Below are 21,081 nucleotides of genomic sequence, written 5' to 3'. Positions count from 1 at the left end.
AAATAGTTCATTACTGTATATAACATAGTACCTTACTATATATTAAATAGTTCATTACTGTATATAACATAGTACCTTACTATATATTAAATAGTTCATTACTGTATATAACATAGTACCTTACTATATATAAAATAGTACATTACTGTATATAACATAGTACCTTACTATATATAAAATAGTTCATTACTGTATATAACATAGTACCTTACTATATATAAAATAGTACATTACTGTATATAACATAGTACATTACTATATATTAAATAGTTCATTAGTGTATATAACATAGTACCTTACTATATATTAAAATAGTTCATTACTGTATATAACATAGTACCTTACTATATATTAAATAGTTCATTACTGTATATAACATAGTACCTTACTATATATTAAAATAGTTCATTACTGTATATAACATAGTACCTTACTATATATAAAATAGTTCATTACTGTATATAACATAGTACCTTACTATATATAAAATAGTTCATTACTGTATATAACATAGTACCTTACTATATATAAAATAGTACATTACTGTATATAACATAGTACCTTACTATATATTAAATAGTTCATTACTGTATATAACATAGTACCTTGCTATATTTAAAATAGTACATTACTGTATATTATATAGTACCTTACTATATATTTAAATAGTTCATTACTGTATATAACATAGTACCTTGCTATATTTAAAATAGTACATTACTGTATATTATATAGTACCTTACTATATATGAAATAGTTCATTACTGTATACAACATAGTACCTTACTATATAATAAATAGTTCATTACTGTATATAACATAGTACCTTACTATATATATTATAGTTCATTACTGTATATAACATAGTACCTTACTATATATTAAATAGTTCATTACTGTATATAACATAGTACCTTACTATATATAAAATAGTACATTACTGTATATAACATAGTACCTTACTATATATTAAATAGTACATTACTGTATATAACATATAGTACCTTACTATATATTAAATAGTTCATTACTGTATATAACATAGTACCTTACTATATATTAAAATAGTTCATTACTGTATATAATATAGTATTTTACTATATATAAAATAGTTCATTACTGTATATAACATAGTACCTTACTATATATAAAATAGTACATTACTGTATATAACATAGTACCTTACTATATATTAAATAGTTCATTACTGTATATAACATAGTACCTTACTATATATTAAATAGTTCATTACTGTATATAACATAGTACCTTACTATATATTAAATAGTTCATTACTGTATATAACATAGTACCTTACTATATATTAAATAGTTCATTACTGTATATGTACATAGTATACTTACTATATATAAAATAGTTCATTACTGTATATAACATAGTACCTTACTATATATAAAATAGTATATTACTGTATATAACATAGTACCTTACTATATATAAAATAGTTCATTACTGTATATAACATAGTACCTTACTATATATTAAATAGTTCATTACTGTATATAACATAGTACCTTACTATATATATTAAAAATAGTATATAACATTACTGTATATAACATAGTACCTTACTATATATTAAAATAGTTCATTACTGTATATAACATAGTACCTTACTATATATAAAATAGTTCATTACTGTATATAACATAGTACCTTACTATATATTAAATAGTTCATTACTGTATATAACATAGTACCTTACTATATATTAAATAGTTCATTACTGTATATAACATAGTACCTTACTATATATTAAATAGTTCATTACTGTATATAACATAGTACCTTACTATATATAAAACAGTTCATTACTGTATATAACATAGTACCTTACTATATATTAAATAGTTCATTACTGTATATAACATAGTACCTTACTATATATAAAATAGTTCATTACTGTATATATATATAGTACCTTACTATATATAAAATAGTACATTACTGTATATAACATAGTACCTTACTATATATAAAATAGTTCATTACTGTATATAACATAGTACTTACTATATATAAATAGTAGTTCATTACTGTATATAACATAGTACTACTATATATTAAATAGTTCATTACTGTATATAACATAGTACCTTAGTATATATAAAATAGTACATTACTGTATATAACATAGTACCTTACTATATATAAAATAGTTCATTACTGTATATAACATAGTACCTTACTATATATTAAATAGTTCATTACTGTATATAACATAGTACCTTACTATATATTAAATAGTTCATTACTGTATATAACATAGTACCTTACTATATATTAAATAGTTCATTACTGTATATAACATAGTACCTTACTATATATTAAATAGTTCATTACTGTATATAACATAGTACCTTACTATATATAAAATAGTTCATTACTGTATATAACATAGTACCTTACTATATATAAAATAGTACATTACTGTATATAACATAGTACCTTACTATATATTAAATAGTTCATTACTGTATATAACATAGTACCTTACTATATATTAAATAGTACATTACTGTATATAACATAGTACCTTACTATATATTAAATAGTTCATTACTGTATATAACATAGTACCTTCATTATATATATAAAATAGTACATTACTGTATATAATATAGTACCTTACTTATATATTAAATAGTTCATTACTGTATATAACATAGTACCTTACTATATAATAAATAGTTCATTACTGTATATAACATAGTACCTTACTATATATTAAATAGTTCATTACTGTATATAACATAGTACCTTACTATATATAAAATAGTACATTACTGTATATAAAATAGTACCTTACTATATATTAAATAGTTCATTACTGTATATAACATAGTACCTTACTATATATATAAATAGTTCATTACTGTATATAACATAGTACCTTACTATATATTAAATAGTTCATTACTGTATATAACATAGTACCTTACTATATATTAAATAGTTCATTACTGTATATAACATAGTACCTTACTATATATTAAATAGTTCATTACTGTATATAACATAGTACCTTACTATATATTAAATAGTTCATTACTGTATATAACATAGTACCTTACTATATATAAAATAGTACATTACTGTATATTACATAGTACCTTACTATATATTAAATAGTTCATTACTGTATATAACATAGTACCTTACTATATATTAAATAGTTCATTACTGTATATAACATAGTACCTTACTATATATTAAATAGTTCATTACTGTATATAACATAGTACCTTACTATATATTAAATAGTTCATTACTGTATATAACATAGTACCTTACTATATATAAAATAGTACATTACTGTATATAACATAGTACCTTACTATATATTTAATAGTTCATTACTGTATATAACATAGTACCTTACTATATATTAAATAGTTCATTACTGTATATAACATAGTACCTTAGTAACTTATATACATAAAATAGTACATTACTGTATTATATATAGTACCTTACTATATATAAAATAGTATATTACTGTATATAACATAGTACCTTATTATATATAAAATAGTTCATTACTGTATATAACATAGTACCTTACTATATATTAAATAGTTCATTACTGTATATAACATAGTACCTTACTATATATTAAATAGTTCATTACTGTATATAACATAGTACCTTAGTATATATAAAATAGTACATTACTGTATATAACATAGTACCTTACTATATATTAAATAGTTCATTACTGTATATAACATAGTACCTTACTATATATTAAATAGTTCATTACTGTATATAACATAGTACCTTACTATATATTAAATAGTTCATTACTGTATATAACATAGTACCTTACTATATATAAAATAGTACATTACTGTATATAATATAGTACCTTACTATATATTAAATAGTTCATTACTGTATATAACATAGTACCTTACTATATATTAAATAGTTCATTACTGTATATAACATAGTACCTTACTATATATTAAATAGTTCATTACTGTATATAACATAGTACCTTACTATATATTAAATAGTTCATTACTGTATATAACATAGTACCTTACTATATATTAAATAGTTCATTACTGTATATTATATAGTACCTTACTATATGTAAAATAGTACATTACTGTATATTATATATTACTGTATATAACTTACTATATATAAAAATAGTATATTACTGTGTATAAAATAGTACCTTACTATATATTAAATAGTTCATTACTGTATATAACATAGTACCTTACTATATATTAAATAGTTCATTACTGTATATAACATAGTACCTTACTATATATTAAATAGTTCATTACTGTATATAACATAGTACCTTACTATATATTAAATAGTTCATTACTGTATATTATATAGTACCTTACTATACATAAAATAATACATTACTGTATATTATATAGTACCTTACTATATATAAAATAGTATATTACTGTATATAGCATAGAACCTTATTATATATAAAATAGTTCATTACTGTATATAACATAGTACCTTACTATATATTAAATAGTTCATTACTGTATATAACATAGTACCTTAGTATATATGAAATAGTATATTACTGTATATAACATAGTACCTTACTATATATTAAATAATTTATTACTGTATATAACATAGTACCTTTCTATATTTAAAATAGTACATTACTGTATATTATATGTTACCTTACTATATATTAAATAGTTTATTACTGTATATAACATGGTATCTTACTATATATTAAATAGTTTATTACTGTTTATAACATGGTACCTTAGTATTTATAAAATAGTACATTGCTGTATATAACATAGTACCTTACTATATATAAAATAGTTTATTACTGTATATAACATGGTATCTTACTCTATATTAACTAGTTCATTGCTATATATAATATAGTACCTTACTACATATTTACTAGTTCATTACCGTATATAATCGAAAACGATCCCAAATCACATCACTCAGTAACGAATAGACAATGGAAAATGAAAACAGTAAGACACCTCATAGTCGGACAAACATTCAGTGCACGTGCCCCGACTTATTTCAAATTCAATATATCTATATTTTGTACTACTGACACAGCGATATTATTTTTATATAGAAATGGTTTTAATGTTTTAATACTGTAGAGAAATTGCGATTGGTATTGTTTAGGGATAAGAATTAGAAATGGGAGATGGTTTGTTCCGTTTACGACCTCCAATGGGCTTTCACCGCTCCTGATAATGGTATAAATCAGTATCTGAGGTTACTAATATTTAAACTCATGATAATGTACGAAGGCTGTTTAAAGAATACGCGGACTGTTTGAATTGCGCAGCCCCAGTTGGTTTCAGGAGAATCCGCTTGGTGTCGCTAGGTTCACACTGATCAGCTGATTACGAGGCCATTCTCGATTGCAGATATCTTCATTTGTGTATTAGCTACGCGGTTTTAAGTGAAGTGCGATTTTTTCGTTTGGCGGATTTAAGAATGAATGACCTGAAGGAGCAACGACTTGCTGTGAAATTTTGTGTTAATCTTGGAAAATCTGCGACTGAAACTTTTGCTATGCTTAACACGGCTTACGATGATGTTGCTAAGAAGCGTACGGCATGTTTCAAGTGGCATGAACGTTTTAAGGATGGCCGACAGTCCATTGAAGATGATGAGCGTCCTGGACGTCCTTCCACGTCAACTGACGACCCACACGTCGACAAAATCAACACCCTGGTGCGGGCAAATCGACGTCTGACTGTCAGGGAGCTTGCTGAAGAGTGTGGGATATCAGTTGGATCTTGTTACGAGATTTTTACCGAAAAATTGAAGATGCACCGCGTTGCTGCGAAATTCAGCCCTCAGAACTCGTGAGTTTTTGGCCAAACACTCAATCACTGTTCTTCCCCCCCCCCCTACCCACCTGACCTTGCTCCTTGCGATTTTTTCTTGTTCCCCAAACTCAAAAGACCCTTGAAAGGAAGAAGATTTGAGACGATTCTCGAGATTAAGGCAAATGCGACGAAGGAGCTGGAGGACATTACTAAAGAAGCGTACCAGGACTGTTTCAACGAGTGGAAACACCGTTGGGATAAGTGTGTGCGTTGGGGAGGAGAGTACTTTGAAGGGGTCTCAGAGCTGTAACTTCTAAATAAAGTACATTTTGTTTTATGACGTCAGTCCGCGTATTTTTTGAACAGACCTCGTACTCAGTCATTAGTTAAGTTCCTCAACTGTTAACAATATTTTCAACCAATAATAACTCATGACGTTAACCTGGTTCTACACTTTTAAATCAACCTCAAACCAATGTTATTCATAAAGCGAAAACCTAAATTTCATAATTATATAATACTAGTTGTTTATTATCAGATATAGCGGAGCCTACCAGTAGTTGTACTTAAAAACGTAGAGATCCAACAATTGAACGTTATACCCATGAATATCGGTATGTGTCCAACATAAAGAGACCTTTCGATTTCTGCAGACATATGACACGTGTTTCTGATTTTACTGTTTGTGGTAAAGCACAAAGCTACACAATGAGCTAACTGTGCTCTGACACCATGGGTATCGAAACCTGATTTCTAGCGTTGTACATCCGCAGACACAGCATTGTGCCACTGAGGGGATATATCATCAGTATAAGACACTAAAACGGACCAAGTGTGCAAAATTAGGTTAATATAACATAGTACATTATTGTATATAACATATATATTATACCATAGCATATTATTGTACATAAAATTGTATATTATTGTATATAAAATTGTACATTATTGTATAAAACATAGCATATTATTGTTTATAAAATTGTATATTATTGTACATAAAATTGTACATTATTGTATATAACATAGTACATTATTATATATAATATTGTATATTATTGTAAATAACATAGTATATTAGTATGTATAAAATTGTACATTATTGTATATAACACAGTATATTATTATATGTTACATGGTACATTATTGTGTATAACATTGTATATTATTGTGTATAAAATAGTACATTACATTTGATTTCACCACGTTGTACACCACAATTCTACTGAAACATTTAATATTTGTTTTAAATTCATTAATAGAACAGTACAGTAATAGAAGTGGAAGAAAGGAAATTTAGCTCCAAAAACATAAAAGATATATTAAGTTTCTGTGTTTACAATAACTATAAAAGATATATTAAGTTTCTGTGTTTGCAATAACTATAAAAGATATATTAAGTTTCTGTGTTTACAATAATTATAAAAGATATATTAAGTTTCTGTGTTTACAATAACTATAAAAGATATATTAAGTTTCTGTGTTTACAATAATTATAAAAAATATATTAAGTTTCTGTGTTTACAATAACTATAAAAGATATATTAAGTTTCTGTGTTTACAATAACTATAAAAGATATATTAAGTTTCTGTGTTTACAATAACTATAAAAGATATATTAAGTTTCTGTGTTTACAATAACTATAAAAGATATATTAAGTTTCTGTGTTTACAATAACTATAAAACATATATTAAGTTTCTGTGTTTACAATAACTATAAAACATATATTAAGTTTCTGTGTTTACAATAAATATAAAACATATATTAAGTTTCTGTGTTTACAATAACTATAAAACATATATTAAGTTTCTGTGTTTACAATAATTGTATTTCAATAACTAGGTTTTAAGCTGGCGTTCCAACCAATAGCAGCTAACCACTCTACTTGTATGCCAAATTTATATATTTACTGTAATGAGAATATATTTATTAAAAACTAGATAAATCAGAATATTTTTACTTTAACTTACAGATACATAGATGATTTAATTAGTATAAATAATCCTGAAATAAATAATATTATTAACAGTATTTATCCAGTAGAATTAGAAACTGAAAATACTTCAATATCTTATACAGAAATACATTATTTAGATTTAGAAATTAAAATAATTGACAAGGATACCAATGTAAGTATTTTACATTTCCAGTTTATGGTTTACCCTCTTCTGTTATAAGTATTATAACTTCGCAGTTATTCAGATATTGTAAAACTTGTAATAAATTACAATATTTTATTGATAATGTTGAAATACTGATATCAAAATTAATAGTTAATGGATTTAATAAAGAAACTTTAAATAAAATTATTAAACCATTCTGTAATAAACATAAGAATGTATTAAATAAATATAAAGAAAGAAAAATGAGAGAAATTTCTAATAACTATATTTAGTTATGAACTAACAACTTGGCACTACTTTATGCGGATGTTCACATTGCCGTATGTAATGGCTTGTTTAGAACATGATAGTCACGGTAGACTTAATAAATGGATAGTGGTTGGGAACCGTACTAGTGTATTTAGATAACAGGATGGGACTCTTCATAATTCGTTTACTGAGCTATCAATTAGTGCCTTTCTACCATAATAAGAGCTAGGATGTTAACTTCAAGAGGTATGTTTTTAACTCACTTACCCGCAAATGGTAGTACTTTATTTTGCTCATTCTTATTTTGCAATTAATTTTTCTTCCTCTTTACTTTGTAGAGCAGCCACCTTCCCACAACTGTCTGCAAGCAGTGAAGGGTGATGTAGATGTGAGACGTTGTGGGCTTGAGCACCTACATCTTGCTCTCATAATTTATATTTCTATATCTATTATTGTAATTTCTGTTGCTATTCGTTTAATTAATTTTATTACTTTATGTGACACTGGCAAATAGAGGTTAAGACTTATAGACGGTGTATCCCCACCGCAATGTGGGTCCTATTTCTTCAGTCACCTCCAAAACCTAGGCTACATTTTATATTCCATATTATAGCTTCTACCCTGGGACCTTTCAATTGGTATAGCGTGTTTTTTTTTCCTATTTAATTTATTTTTGTTTCGGCTTGGGTTTGATTATAAGTAAATCTAGTATGTAGAATAATTAGTAGAGGGGGTTTGGATTTGCTTTTTTTAACCTAGTCCGTCCTTTTGATTGTGTTTTAATTTACTAAACTCCATCAGTATCAATTTTCTCTAGAAATAGAGTGTGTGTTGTTTTCTTATAGCAAAGTCACATCGGGCTATCTGCTGAGTCTACCGAGGGAAATCGAACCCCAGATTTTAGCGTTGTAAATACGAAGACTTACCGCTGTACTAGCGGGGAACTGAAAATAGCACATTATTATATATAACATAGTATATTATTGTGTGTAACATTGTGTATAACACAGTACATTACTGTATATAACATAGTATATAATTGTATGTAACATTGTGTATAACACAGTACATTACTGTATATAACATAGTATATTATTGTATGTAACATTGTGTATAACACAATACATTATTGTACGTAACATACTATATTATTGTATGTAACATTGTGTATAACACAATACATTATTGTACGTAACATACTATATTATTGTATGTAACATTGTGTATAACACAAAACATTATTGTATATAACATACTATATTATTGTATGTAACATTGTGTATAACACTACATTATTGTATATAACATACTATATTATTGTATGTAACATTGTGTAGAACACAATACATTATTGTATATAACATACTATATTATTGTATGTAACATTGTGTAGAACACAGTACATTATTGTATATAACATATTATTGTGTATAACCTAGCACATTACTGCATATGATTTAGTATATTGTATATAACATAGTACGTTGCTATATGTAATATAGTACATGATTGCATATGATTTAGAAGTAATAATATACACAGTTTGGACCATTCAATGGTTTCGTACGTTTCCGCAGTCATTAAGACATGAGCGGGGATTTGTGGAGGGACAAGAATCCTGAGTTAATAATATATTTCACACAAAATGAAGAGAACAACTTCTCCGTGTACCCCGTAATCCAACCTACGTTTCATATACAGATAGGTGTTTCCATATTCAGGATTGGTGTGTTAACGGTTTACGATGGGTGTTTGGAACGCTATACTAATCAAGGAGCCAGGGGGTTGTCGGCTGTATTTTTGTATGTGGCGTGTAGGATATTCAAAACTATTCAATGTTGACCTAAAAAAAACGGTCTATCTAGGTCAATTATAATCCCGATAACCTGACTGGACATCAATGACAGATCCCTGAGAGATAAAGGAAAGTGGAACCTAATCATTCTCTGGCATCCAACATCGCCAGAAAGTGGATACATTCTGTTATTGAACCTGAAGATTTTTTTCCTAGTTTAGTTAGTGCTAAACTTTATCGGATTTAATATTACCAATAAATAAACTTGTGATGTTATTCTAGGACCTAACGTTAAACCTTTTTTATATAAAAAAACCTTGATAAACATTTAATACTTTATTTTACCAATCTCTATTCAGGTATAGTTAGGTTTACTTTTTTTTTTTAAATCCGTGGAATTAAGTGCGCAAATACGCATTTAGATAACAATGTGCGCATGAATTTTCAAGACAGATAAAAGACGAGTATTGTTATATAAGATGCTTACGTTCAATGAAACATCAGAAGAAAAGTATCAGAAAAATCTGTATTCTGTGTCAGAAAACAAGTAGATAATAAATGTTGTAGCCAATTAAATTATGATGCGAGTCCAACCATAAAGTGGTGACCATTCCAGTTTGTAGAGGATAAAGTGATGACCATTCCAGATTGTAGAGCATACAGTGATGACCGTTCTAGTTTGTAGAGCATACAGTGATGACCATTCCAGTTTGTAGAGCATACAGTGATGAACATTCCAGTTTGTAGAGCATACAGTGATGACCATTCTAGTTTGTAGAGCATACAGTGATGACCATTACAGTTTGTAGAGCATACAGTGATGACCATTCCAGTGTGTAGAGCATACGGTGATGACCATTCTAGTTTGTAGAGCATACAGTGATGACCATTCCAGGTTGTAGAGCATACAGTGATGACCATATAAATTTGTAGAGCATACAGTGATGACCATTTAAGTTTGTAGAGCATACAGTGATGACCATTCCAGGTTATAGAGCATACAGTGATGACCATTCTAATTTGTAGAGCATACAGTGATGACCATTCCAGTTTGTAGAGCATACAGTGATGACCATATCAATTTGTAGAGCATACAGTGATGACCATTTAAGTTTGTAGAGCATAAAGTGATGACCATTCCAGTTTGTAGAGCATACAGTGATGACCATTCCGGTTTGAAGAGCATACAGTGATGACCATTCCAGTTTGTAGAGCATACAGTGATGACCATTTCAATTTGTAGAGCATACAGTGATGACCATTCTAGTTTGTAGAGCATACAGTGATGACCATTCCAGTTTGTAGAGCATACAGTGATGACCATTCCACGTTTGTAGAGCATACAGTGATGACCATTCCAGTTTGTAGAGCATAAAGTGATGACCATTCCAGTTTGTAGAGCATACAGTGATGACCATTCCAGTTTGTAGAGCATAAAGTGATGACCATTCCAGTTTGTAGAGCATAAAGTGATGACCATTCCAGTTTGTAGAGCATAAAGTGATGACCATTCCAGTTTGTAGAGCATACAGTGATGACCATTCCAGTTTGTAGAGCATACAGTGATGACCATTCTAGTTTGTAGAGCATAAAGTGATGACCATTCCACTTTGTAGAGCATACAGTGATGACCATTCCAGTTTGTAGAGCATAAAGTGATGACCATTCCAGTTTGTAGAGCATACAGTGATGACCATTCCAGTTTGTAGAGCATAAAGTGATGACCATTCCAGTTTGTAGAGCATAAAGTGATGACCATTCCAGTTTGTAGAGCATAAAGTGATGACCATTCCAGTTTGTAGAGCATAAAGTGATGACCATTCCAGTTTGTAGAGCATAAAGTGATGACCATTCCAGTTTGTAGAGCATAAAGTGATGACCATTCCAGTTTGTAGAGCATAAAGTGATGACCATTCCAGTTTGTAGAGCATAAAGTGATGACCATTCCAGTTTGTAGAGCATAAAGTGATGACCATTCCAGTTTGTAGAGCATAAAGTGATGACCATTCCAGTTTGTAGAGCATAAAGTGATGACCATTCCAGTTTGTAGAGCATAAAGTGATGACCATTCCAGTTTGTAGAGCATAAAGTGATGACCATTCCAGTTTGTAGAGCATAAAGTGATGACCATTCCAGTTTGTAGAGCATAGAGTGATGACCATTCTAGTTTGTAGAGCATACAGTGATGACCATTCCAGTTTGTAGAGCATAAAGTGATGACCATTCCAGTTTGTAGAGCATAAAGTGATGACCATTCCAGTTTGTAGAGCATACAGTGATGACCATTCTAGTTTGTAGAGCATAAAGTGATGACCATTCCAGTTTGTAGAGCATACAGTGATGACCATTCCAATTTGTAGAGAATACAGTGATGACCATTTAAGTTTGTAGAGCATAAAGTGATGACCATTCCAGTTTGTAGAGCATAAAGTGATGACCATTCCAGTTTGTAGAGCATACAGTGATGACCATTCCAGTTTGTAGAGCATAAAGTGATGACCATTCCAGTTTGTAGAGCATAAAGTGATGACCATTCCAGTTTGTAGAGCATAAAGTGATGACCATTCCAGTTTGTAGAGCATACAGTGATGACCATTCCAGTTTGTAGAGCATAAAGTGATGACCATTCCAGTTTGTAGAGCATAAAGTGATGACCATTCTAGTTTGTAGAGCATACAGTGATGACCATTCCAGTTTGTAGAGCATAAAGTGATGACCATTCCAGTTTGTAGAGCATACAGTGATGACCATTCCAGTTTGTAGAGCATACAGTGATGACCATTCCAGTTTGTAGAGCATAAAGTGATGACCATTCCAGTTTGTAGAGCATAAAGTGATGACCATTCCAGTTTGTAGAGCATACAGTGATGACCATTCCAGTTTGTAGAGCATACAGTGATGACCATTCCAGTTTGTAGAGCATACAGTGATGACCATTCCAGTTTGTAGAGCATACAGTGATGACCATTCCAGTTTGTAGAGCATACAGTGATGACCATTCCAGTTTGTAGAGCATACAGTGATGACCATTCCAGTTTGTAGAGCATACAGTGATGACCATTCTAGTTTGTAGAGCATACAGTGATGACCATTCCAATTTGTAGAGAATACAGTGATGACCATTTAAGTTTGTAGAGCATAAAGTGATGACCATTCCACTTTGTAGAGCATACAGTGATGACCATATCAGTTTGTAGAGCATACAGTGATGACCATTCTAGTTTGTAGAGCATACAGTGATGACAATTCCAATTTGTAGAGAATACAGTGATGACCATTTAAGTTTGTAGAGCATAAAGTGATGACCATTCCAGTTTGTAGAGCATACAGTGATGACCATTCCAGTTTGTAGAGCATACAGTGATGACCATTCCAGTTTGTAGAGCATACAGTGATGACCATTCTAGTTTGTAGAGCATACAGTGATGACCATTCCAGTTTGTAGAGCATACAGTGATGACCATTCCAGTTTGTAGAGCATAAAGTGATGACCATTCCAATTTGTAGAGCATACAGTGATGACCATTCCAGTTTGTAGAGCATAAAGTGATGACCATTCCACTTTGTAGAGCATACAGTGATGACCATTCCAGTTTGTAGAGCATACAGTGATGACCATTCCAGTTTGTAGAGCATAAAGTGATGACCATTCCAGTTTGTAGAGCATAAAGTGATGACCATTCCAGTTTGTAGAGCATAAAGTAATGACCATTCCAGTTTGTAGAGCATAAAGTGATGACCATTCCAGTTTGAAGAGCAGTGATGAACATTCCAGTTTGTACAGCATACAGTGATGACCATTCTAGTTTGTAGAGCATACAGTGATGACCATTCCAGTTTGTAGAGCATACAGTGATGACCATTCCAGTTTGTAGAGCATACAGTGATGACCATTCCAGTTTGTAGAGCATACAGTGATGACCATTCCAGTTTGTAGAGCATAAAGTGATGACCATTCCAGTTTGTAGAGCATAAAGTGATGACCATTCCAGTTTGTAGAGCATACAGTGATGACCATTCCAGTTTGTAGAGCATAAAGTGATGACCATTCCAGTTTGAAGAGCATAAAGTAATGATCATTCCAGTTTGTAGAGCATAAAGTAATGACCATTCCAGTTTGTAGAGCATAAAGTGATGACCATTCCAGTTTGTAGAGCATAAAGTGATGACCATTCCAGTTTGAAGAGCATAAAGTAATGACCATTCCAGTTTGTAGAGCATAAAGTGATGACCATTCCAGTTTGAAGAGCAGTGATGACCATTCTAGTTTGTAGAGCATACAGTGATGACCATTCCAGTTTGTAGAGCATACAGTGATGAACATTCCAGTTTGTACAGCATACAGTGATGACCATTCTAGTTTGTAAAGGATAAAGTGATGACCATTCTAGTTTGTAGAGCACACAGTGATGAACATTCCAGTTTGTAGAGCATACAGTGATGACCATTCTAGTTTGTAGAGCATACAGTGATGACCATTCCAGTTTGTAGAGCATACAGTGATGACCATTCCAGTTTGTAGAGCATAAAGTGATGACCATTCCAGTTTGAAGAGCATAAAGTAATGATCATTCCAGTTTGTAGAGCATAAAGTAATGACCATTCCAGTTTGTAGAGCATAAAGTGATGACCATTCCAGTTTGAAGAGCAGTGATGACCATTCTAGTTTGTAGAGCATACAGTGATGACCATTCCAGTTTGTAGAGTATACAGTGATGACCATTCCAGTTTGAAGAGCAGTGATGACCATTCTAGTTTGTAGAGCATACAGTGATGACCATTCCAGGTGGAGAGTATACAGTGATGAACATTCCAGTTTGTAGAGCATACAGTGATGACCATTCCAGTTTGTAGAGCATACAGTGATGACCATTCCAGTTTGAAGAGCATAAAGTGATGACCATTCCAGTTTGTAGAGCATAAAGTAATGACCATTCCAGTTTGTAGAGCATAAAGTGATGACCATTCCAGTTTGTAGAGCATAAAGTGATGACCATTCCAGTTTGAAGAGCATACAGTGATGACCATTCCAGTTTGTAGAGCATAAAGTGATGACCATTCCAGTTTGTAGAGCATAAAGTGATGACCATTCCAGTTTGTAGAGCATACAGTGATGACCATTCCAGTTTGTAGAGTATACAGTGATGACCATTCCAGTTTGTACAGCATACAGTGATGACCATTCTAGTTTGTAGAGCATAAAGTGATGACCATTCCAGTTTGTAGAGCACACAGTGATGAACATTCCAGTTTGTAGAGCATACAGTGATGACCATTCTAGTTTGTAGAGCATACAGTGATGACCATTCCAGTTTGTAGAGCATAAAGTGATGACCATTCCAGTTTATAGAGCATAAAGTGATGACCATTCTAGTTTGTAGAGCGTACAGTGATGATCATTCCAGTTTGTAGAGCATAAAGTGATGACCATTCCAGCTTATAGAGCATAAAGTGATGACCATTCCAGTTTGTAGAGCATACAGTGATGACCATTCTAGTTTGTAGAGGATAAAGTGATGACCATTCCAATTTGTAGAACATAAAGTGATGACCATTCCAATTTGTAGAGAATACAGTGATGACGATTTAAGTTTGTAGAACATAAAGTGATGAGGATTCTAGTTTGTAGAGCATAAAGTGATGACCATTCCAGTTTGTAGAGCATACAGTGATGACCATTTACCTTTGTAGAGCATAAAGTGATGACAATTCCAGTTTGTAGAGCATAGTGATGACCATTCCAGTTTGTAGAGCATAAAGTGATGACCATTCCAGTTTGTAGAGCATACAGTGATGACCATTTAAGTTTGTAGAACATAAAGTGATGACCATTCTAGTTTGTAGAGCATAAAGTGATGACCATTCCAGTTTGTAGAGCATACAGTGATGACCATTCCAGTTTGTAGAGCATAAAGTGATGACCATTCCAGTTTGTAGAGCATACAGTGATGACCATTCCAATTTGTAGAGCATACAGTGATGACCATTCCAGTTTGTAGAGCATAAAGTGATGACCATTTAAGTTTGTAGAGCATAAAGTGATGACCATTCCAGTTTGTAGAGCATACAGTGATGACCATTCCAGTTTGAAGAGCATACAGTGATGACCATTCCAGTTTGTAGAGCATACAGTGATGACCATTTCAATTTGTAGAGCATACAGTGATGACCATTCCAGTTTGTAGAGCATACAGTGATGACCATTCCAGTTTGTAGAGCATACAGTGATGACCATTCCAATTTGTAGAGTATACAGTGATGACCATTCCAGTTTGTAGAGCATACAGTGATGACCATTCCAATTTGTAGAGAATACAGTGATGACCATTTAAGTTTGTAGAGCATAAAGTGATGACCATTCCACTTTGTAGAGCATACAGTGATGACCATATCAGTTTGTAGAGCATACAGTGATGACCATTCTAGTTTGTAGAGCATACAGTGATGACCATTCCAATTTGTAGAGAATACAGTGATGACCATTTATGTTTGTAGAGCATAAAGTGATGACCATTCCAGTTTGTAGAGCATACAGTGATGACCATTCTAGTTTGTAGAGTATACAGTGATGAACATTCCAGTTTGTACAGCATACAGTGATGACCATTCCAGTTTGTAGAACATAAAGTGATGACCATTCCAATTTGTAGAGAATACAGTGATGACCATTTAAGTTTGTAGAGCATAAAGTGATGACCATTCCACTTTGTAGAGCATACAGTGATGACCATTCCTGTTTGTAGAGCATACAGTGATGACCATTCCAGTTTGTAGAGCATAAAGTGATGACCATTCCAGTTTGAAGAGCATAAAGTAATGATCATTCCAGTTTGTAGAGCATAAAGTAATGACCATTCCAGTTTGTAGAGCATAAAGTGATGACCATTCCAGTTTGTAGAGCATACAGTGATGACCATTCCAGTTTGTTGATGACCATTCTAGTTTGTAGAGCATACAGTGATGACCATTCCAGTTTGTAGAGCATACAGTGATGACCATTCCAGTTTGTAGAGCATACAGTGATGACCATTCCAGTTTGTAGAGCATACAGTGATGACCATTCCAGTTTGTAGAGCATACAGTGATGACCATTCCAGTTTGTAGAGCATACAGTGATGACCATTCCAGTTTGTAGAGCATACAGTGATGACCATTCCAGTTTGTAGAGCATAAAGTGATGACCATTCCAGTTTGTAGAGCATAAAGTGATGACCATTCTAGTTTGTAGAGCATACAGTGATGACCATTCCAGTTTGTAGAGCATACAGTGATGACCATTCCAGTTTGTAGAGCATAAAGTGATGACCATTCCAGTTTGTAGAGCATACAGTGATGACCATTCCAGTTTGTAGAGCATAAAGTGATGACCATTCCAGTTTGTAGAGCATAAAGTGATGACCATTCCAGTTTGTAGAGAATACAGTGATGACGATTTAAGTTTGTAGAACATAAAGTGATGACCATTCTAGTTTGTAGAGCATAAAGTGATGACCATTCCAGTTTGTAGAGCATACAGTGATGACCATTCCAGTTTGTAGAGCATAAAGTGATGACCATTCCAGTTTGTAGAGCATAAAGTGATGACCATTCCAGTTTGTAGAGCATAAAGTGATGACCATTCCAGTTTGTAGAGCATAAAGTGATGACCATTCCAGTTTGTAGAGCATAAAGTGATGACCATTCCAAATTGTAGAGCATACAGTGATGACCATTTAAGTTTGTAGAACATAAAGTGATGACCATTCTAGTTTGTAGAGCATAAAGTGATGACCATTCTAGTTTGTAGAGCATACAGTGATGACCATTCCAGTTTTTAGACGATACAGTGGTGGCCATTCCAGTTTGTAGAGCATAAAGTGATGACCATTCCAATTTGTAGAGCATACAGTGATGACCATTTAAGTTTGTAGAACACAAAGTGATGACCATTCCAATTTGTAGATCATAAAGTGATGACCATTCTAGTTTGTAGAGCATAAAGTGATGACCATTCCAGTTTGTAGAGCATAAAGTGATGACCATTCCAGTTTGTAGAGCATAAAGTGATGACCATTCCAGTTTGTAGAACATACAGTGATGACCATTCCAGTTTGTAGAGCATAAAGTAATGAGCATTCCAGTTTGTAGAGCATAAAGTGATGAATATTCCAGTTTGTAGAGCATACAGTGATGACCATTCTAGTTTGTAGAGCATAAAGTGATGACCATTCCAGTTTGTAGAGCATACAGTGATGACCATTCCAGTTTGTAGAGCATAAAGTGATGACCATTCCAGTTTGTAGAGCATACAGTGATGACCATTCCAGTTTGTAGAGCATAAAGTAATGAGCATTCCAGTTTGTAGAGCATAAAGTGATGACTATTCCAGTTTGTAGAGCATACAGTGATGACCATTCTAGTTTGTAGAGCATAAAGTGATGACCATTCCAGTTTGTAGAGCATACAGTGATGACCATTCCAGTTTGTAGAGGATAAAGTGATGACCATTCCAGTTTGTAGAGCATACAGTGATGACCATAATTTGGCAAAGTAAACCGGAGAAATCAAACGATTGTCATAATCCGATATTAAATGTTGACCGTAATAATATGTATGTTTGTTACTAGTGTTATAAGAAAGCCACATTTGGCCATGTGCTGTATTCACTGCGGAGAATCGAACCCCGGATTTTAGCTTCATAAGCCCACAGGGTACGTATAATATACTTTTCACATGCCAGTTGTCTTACTTATAGAATAAAATAAGACTCAACATTTATGTCACTGATATCAAATAATAATCATCTAAGTAATTTTCTTAATTTGTTAGTGAATGATCTTACGAGATCAAACTGTTTATTGTTTAGTAACAATAAAATATTAACTTTAGAAATGGTTCGTATTGTTTGAAAGTTTTAATTATTACGTATTGCTATGTATAGTTTGTTATGTTTCATTATTATACCAACGTAGAATTTATTTAATATCAAACAAATACAGAACTCCGTGTTACAGAGAAATGTCTTAAGAATGAGTCTTCAGACCGTTAGGCATACAACATAAGAACAACAATAATAAACTTGTAATTGTAGTTATAATATTTTTACTAAGTACTCGTTTAAAAACAGATTTATCAAGTTTAGAATAAAAAAACGTTATATACTATAAAGACTTTGTTATTGTACACGTCCGAAATTCAATTCCAAAAAAATCTTTACCTTAAAAGTATGACAACTTTGACAAAAGCTGTACAATATCTGGGTTTTAGCGTACATATTCTAAGTACGGTTAGAGTACTTTGACTACGCTTTGAACTCAAGAAAACGAAACGTACAGATAAAAGTCAGTACAAACTTCTTTCTCTCAGTACAATTCTAGGTTATGTGAATCACGAAGGCTTTGCAAACACAAGACACTAAATGTCAGTTAGAAAAAACACTCGCACGCGCAAACGTTTAGATAATTTCATATCTAGCTCTTACGAATAACAAGTTTGAAATATTTTAATGCTTTGGTCATTCTTTCATTCTCATGTCCACGAAACCAACGTTACAACTTTTACCACACATTTAATTCGAAACTGTATAACGTCCATTTAGTAAGTCGATAAAAGCCCATGTCGTGTAAGACCACTGATATTGTTACATCATAAACAAGCATTTGTATGTTTGGCGGTTTTATAACCTCATACACGCCGAATTGTTTTGGTTCATTTTTATAAAATTCTTGTTGATCTTTTAAACAAATCCAAGTGTTGGGTAAGTTACTCGTTTCGAACCTTGGAACTGGTCAAGAAGACACATTTCTGTAAGTATTCTTCCAAATTTCTGCGAAGGTAACTGCTGAATGGAACCTGTAAAAAATGCTAAGAGGCAATGTAACCCTAGTGATGACCGCCCAACCCATGACCCCATAGAACTCTCGCTCCACTGGACTCGCTTCAACCTTCTGCATCTGGAATGTGTAAATAATCCATAAGGTCAGGTTTGAGATTATGAGAAAAGTGACAATTTGTCTTCCGGGCTTTTGTTGTTCTTGTTCCGAGAGATGGGCTGACCGACAGAACATGTCAGCGATTAATAGAGACTGTAACGTGACCTGAAGCAGGGTCAGGCAGCTGGTTACTAAGAGGAGAATGTTGGGTATATAAGAAACCGAAGACAAGGAACCTGCAATCATACCAAACATGGCGTGGATGTACAAACCAAACGCTGACAGGCGCAAGGGGATATCCCTCAGCTGATCTTTACGATAGGTTGAAAAACGAAGAGATCTCACTCGAAAAAAGCCAATGATGATGGCAATGATGGCACAAAGAAGGATGGTGCAGTGAGACAGGTCACTAAGATAGACCGCCAGGAGGCGGTAGTGATCATGGTAGATGAGAAAAAAGAACACTATGAGACATGTAACGCAAATAACGAGCACCAGGAGTCCACAGAAAAGACCTTTGCTGGATCCCGAGCAACTCACAGGATTGGTGGACTCTGCGCTGAACGACCCAGAGAGGCGATCTTCCTCCTGAGGCTCCCCCTGGAAGATAGGATCCTTACCAATATGTTTCCACATAACATACAATACCGCTGCGCCTATAAGACTGTACTCTACAATAAACGGGTACAGAAACAGAGATGAGTTGGCCACAATGTTGCCCATTATGTCTTCTCTCTGACAAGGATTGCTGGCATTGCTGTTGTTAAGTTCTGTAAAGAAACCAAAAGAGAACAGAATGTGTTCTAGTACTTATACTTTTGTGTTATGATGCGATTAATCTAAAAGGCAACATTTGAAATAACAAATACAGTAATGTTACATAGAAAATTAACTTATCTTACTATTTTTGGATATAAGATTTACAATTCTGTTTGGAAATATATATATAATTTAAAGGTTGTTTGTTTTATTGGTATACGATATTATAAATGTTTCCGTCGTGCCACCTGTTGACTAATGAAACAGCTACAAACAAATAAGTTGCTTATCAGAGAGCTCTGCGACAAGCCTACAGGCTTAAGACCTTAAAATGGAGTTTTAATACGCGTGGTGGGAAAAACCACAAATAATCAATTGTGTTGCTTCGCGCTTAACAATAACCAAACCAGTTTGTGT

At 32.2% G+C, this 21,081-nt stretch overlaps 1 protein-coding gene across 1 annotated transcript; it reads right to left on the bottom strand.

Moving 5' to 3' along the window:
* Positions 1-18,914: 18,914 nt before the first annotated feature.
* Positions 18,915-20,702, bottom strand: LOC143230254 (proton channel OtopLc-like). Its single transcript, XM_076463468.1, has one exon. It carries the CDS (start codon positions 20,626-20,628, stop codon positions 19,762-19,764), a length of 867 nt encoding a protein of 288 aa, XP_076319583.1. The 5' UTR covers positions 20,629-20,702; the 3' UTR covers positions 18,915-19,761.
* Between the last annotated feature and the right edge of the window lie 379 nt (positions 20,703-21,081).

This window comes from Tachypleus tridentatus, chromosome 10 (genome assembly GCF_004210375.1).
Source record: "Tachypleus tridentatus isolate NWPU-2018 chromosome 10, ASM421037v1, whole genome shotgun sequence".
In the NCBI taxonomy this organism is placed as follows: domain Eukaryota; kingdom Metazoa; phylum Arthropoda; class Merostomata; order Xiphosura; family Limulidae; genus Tachypleus; species Tachypleus tridentatus.
The sequence above is the reverse complement of the archived record's forward strand: the minus strand, read 5'-3'. Positions and strand labels throughout refer to the sequence as shown.

Bases quoted from the DNA above. Each gene is read 5' to 3' on its own strand.
- LOC143230254 (XM_076463468.1), bottom strand. From the start codon at position 20,628: ATGGGCAACATTGTGGCCAACTCATCTCTGTTTCTGTACCCGTTTATT.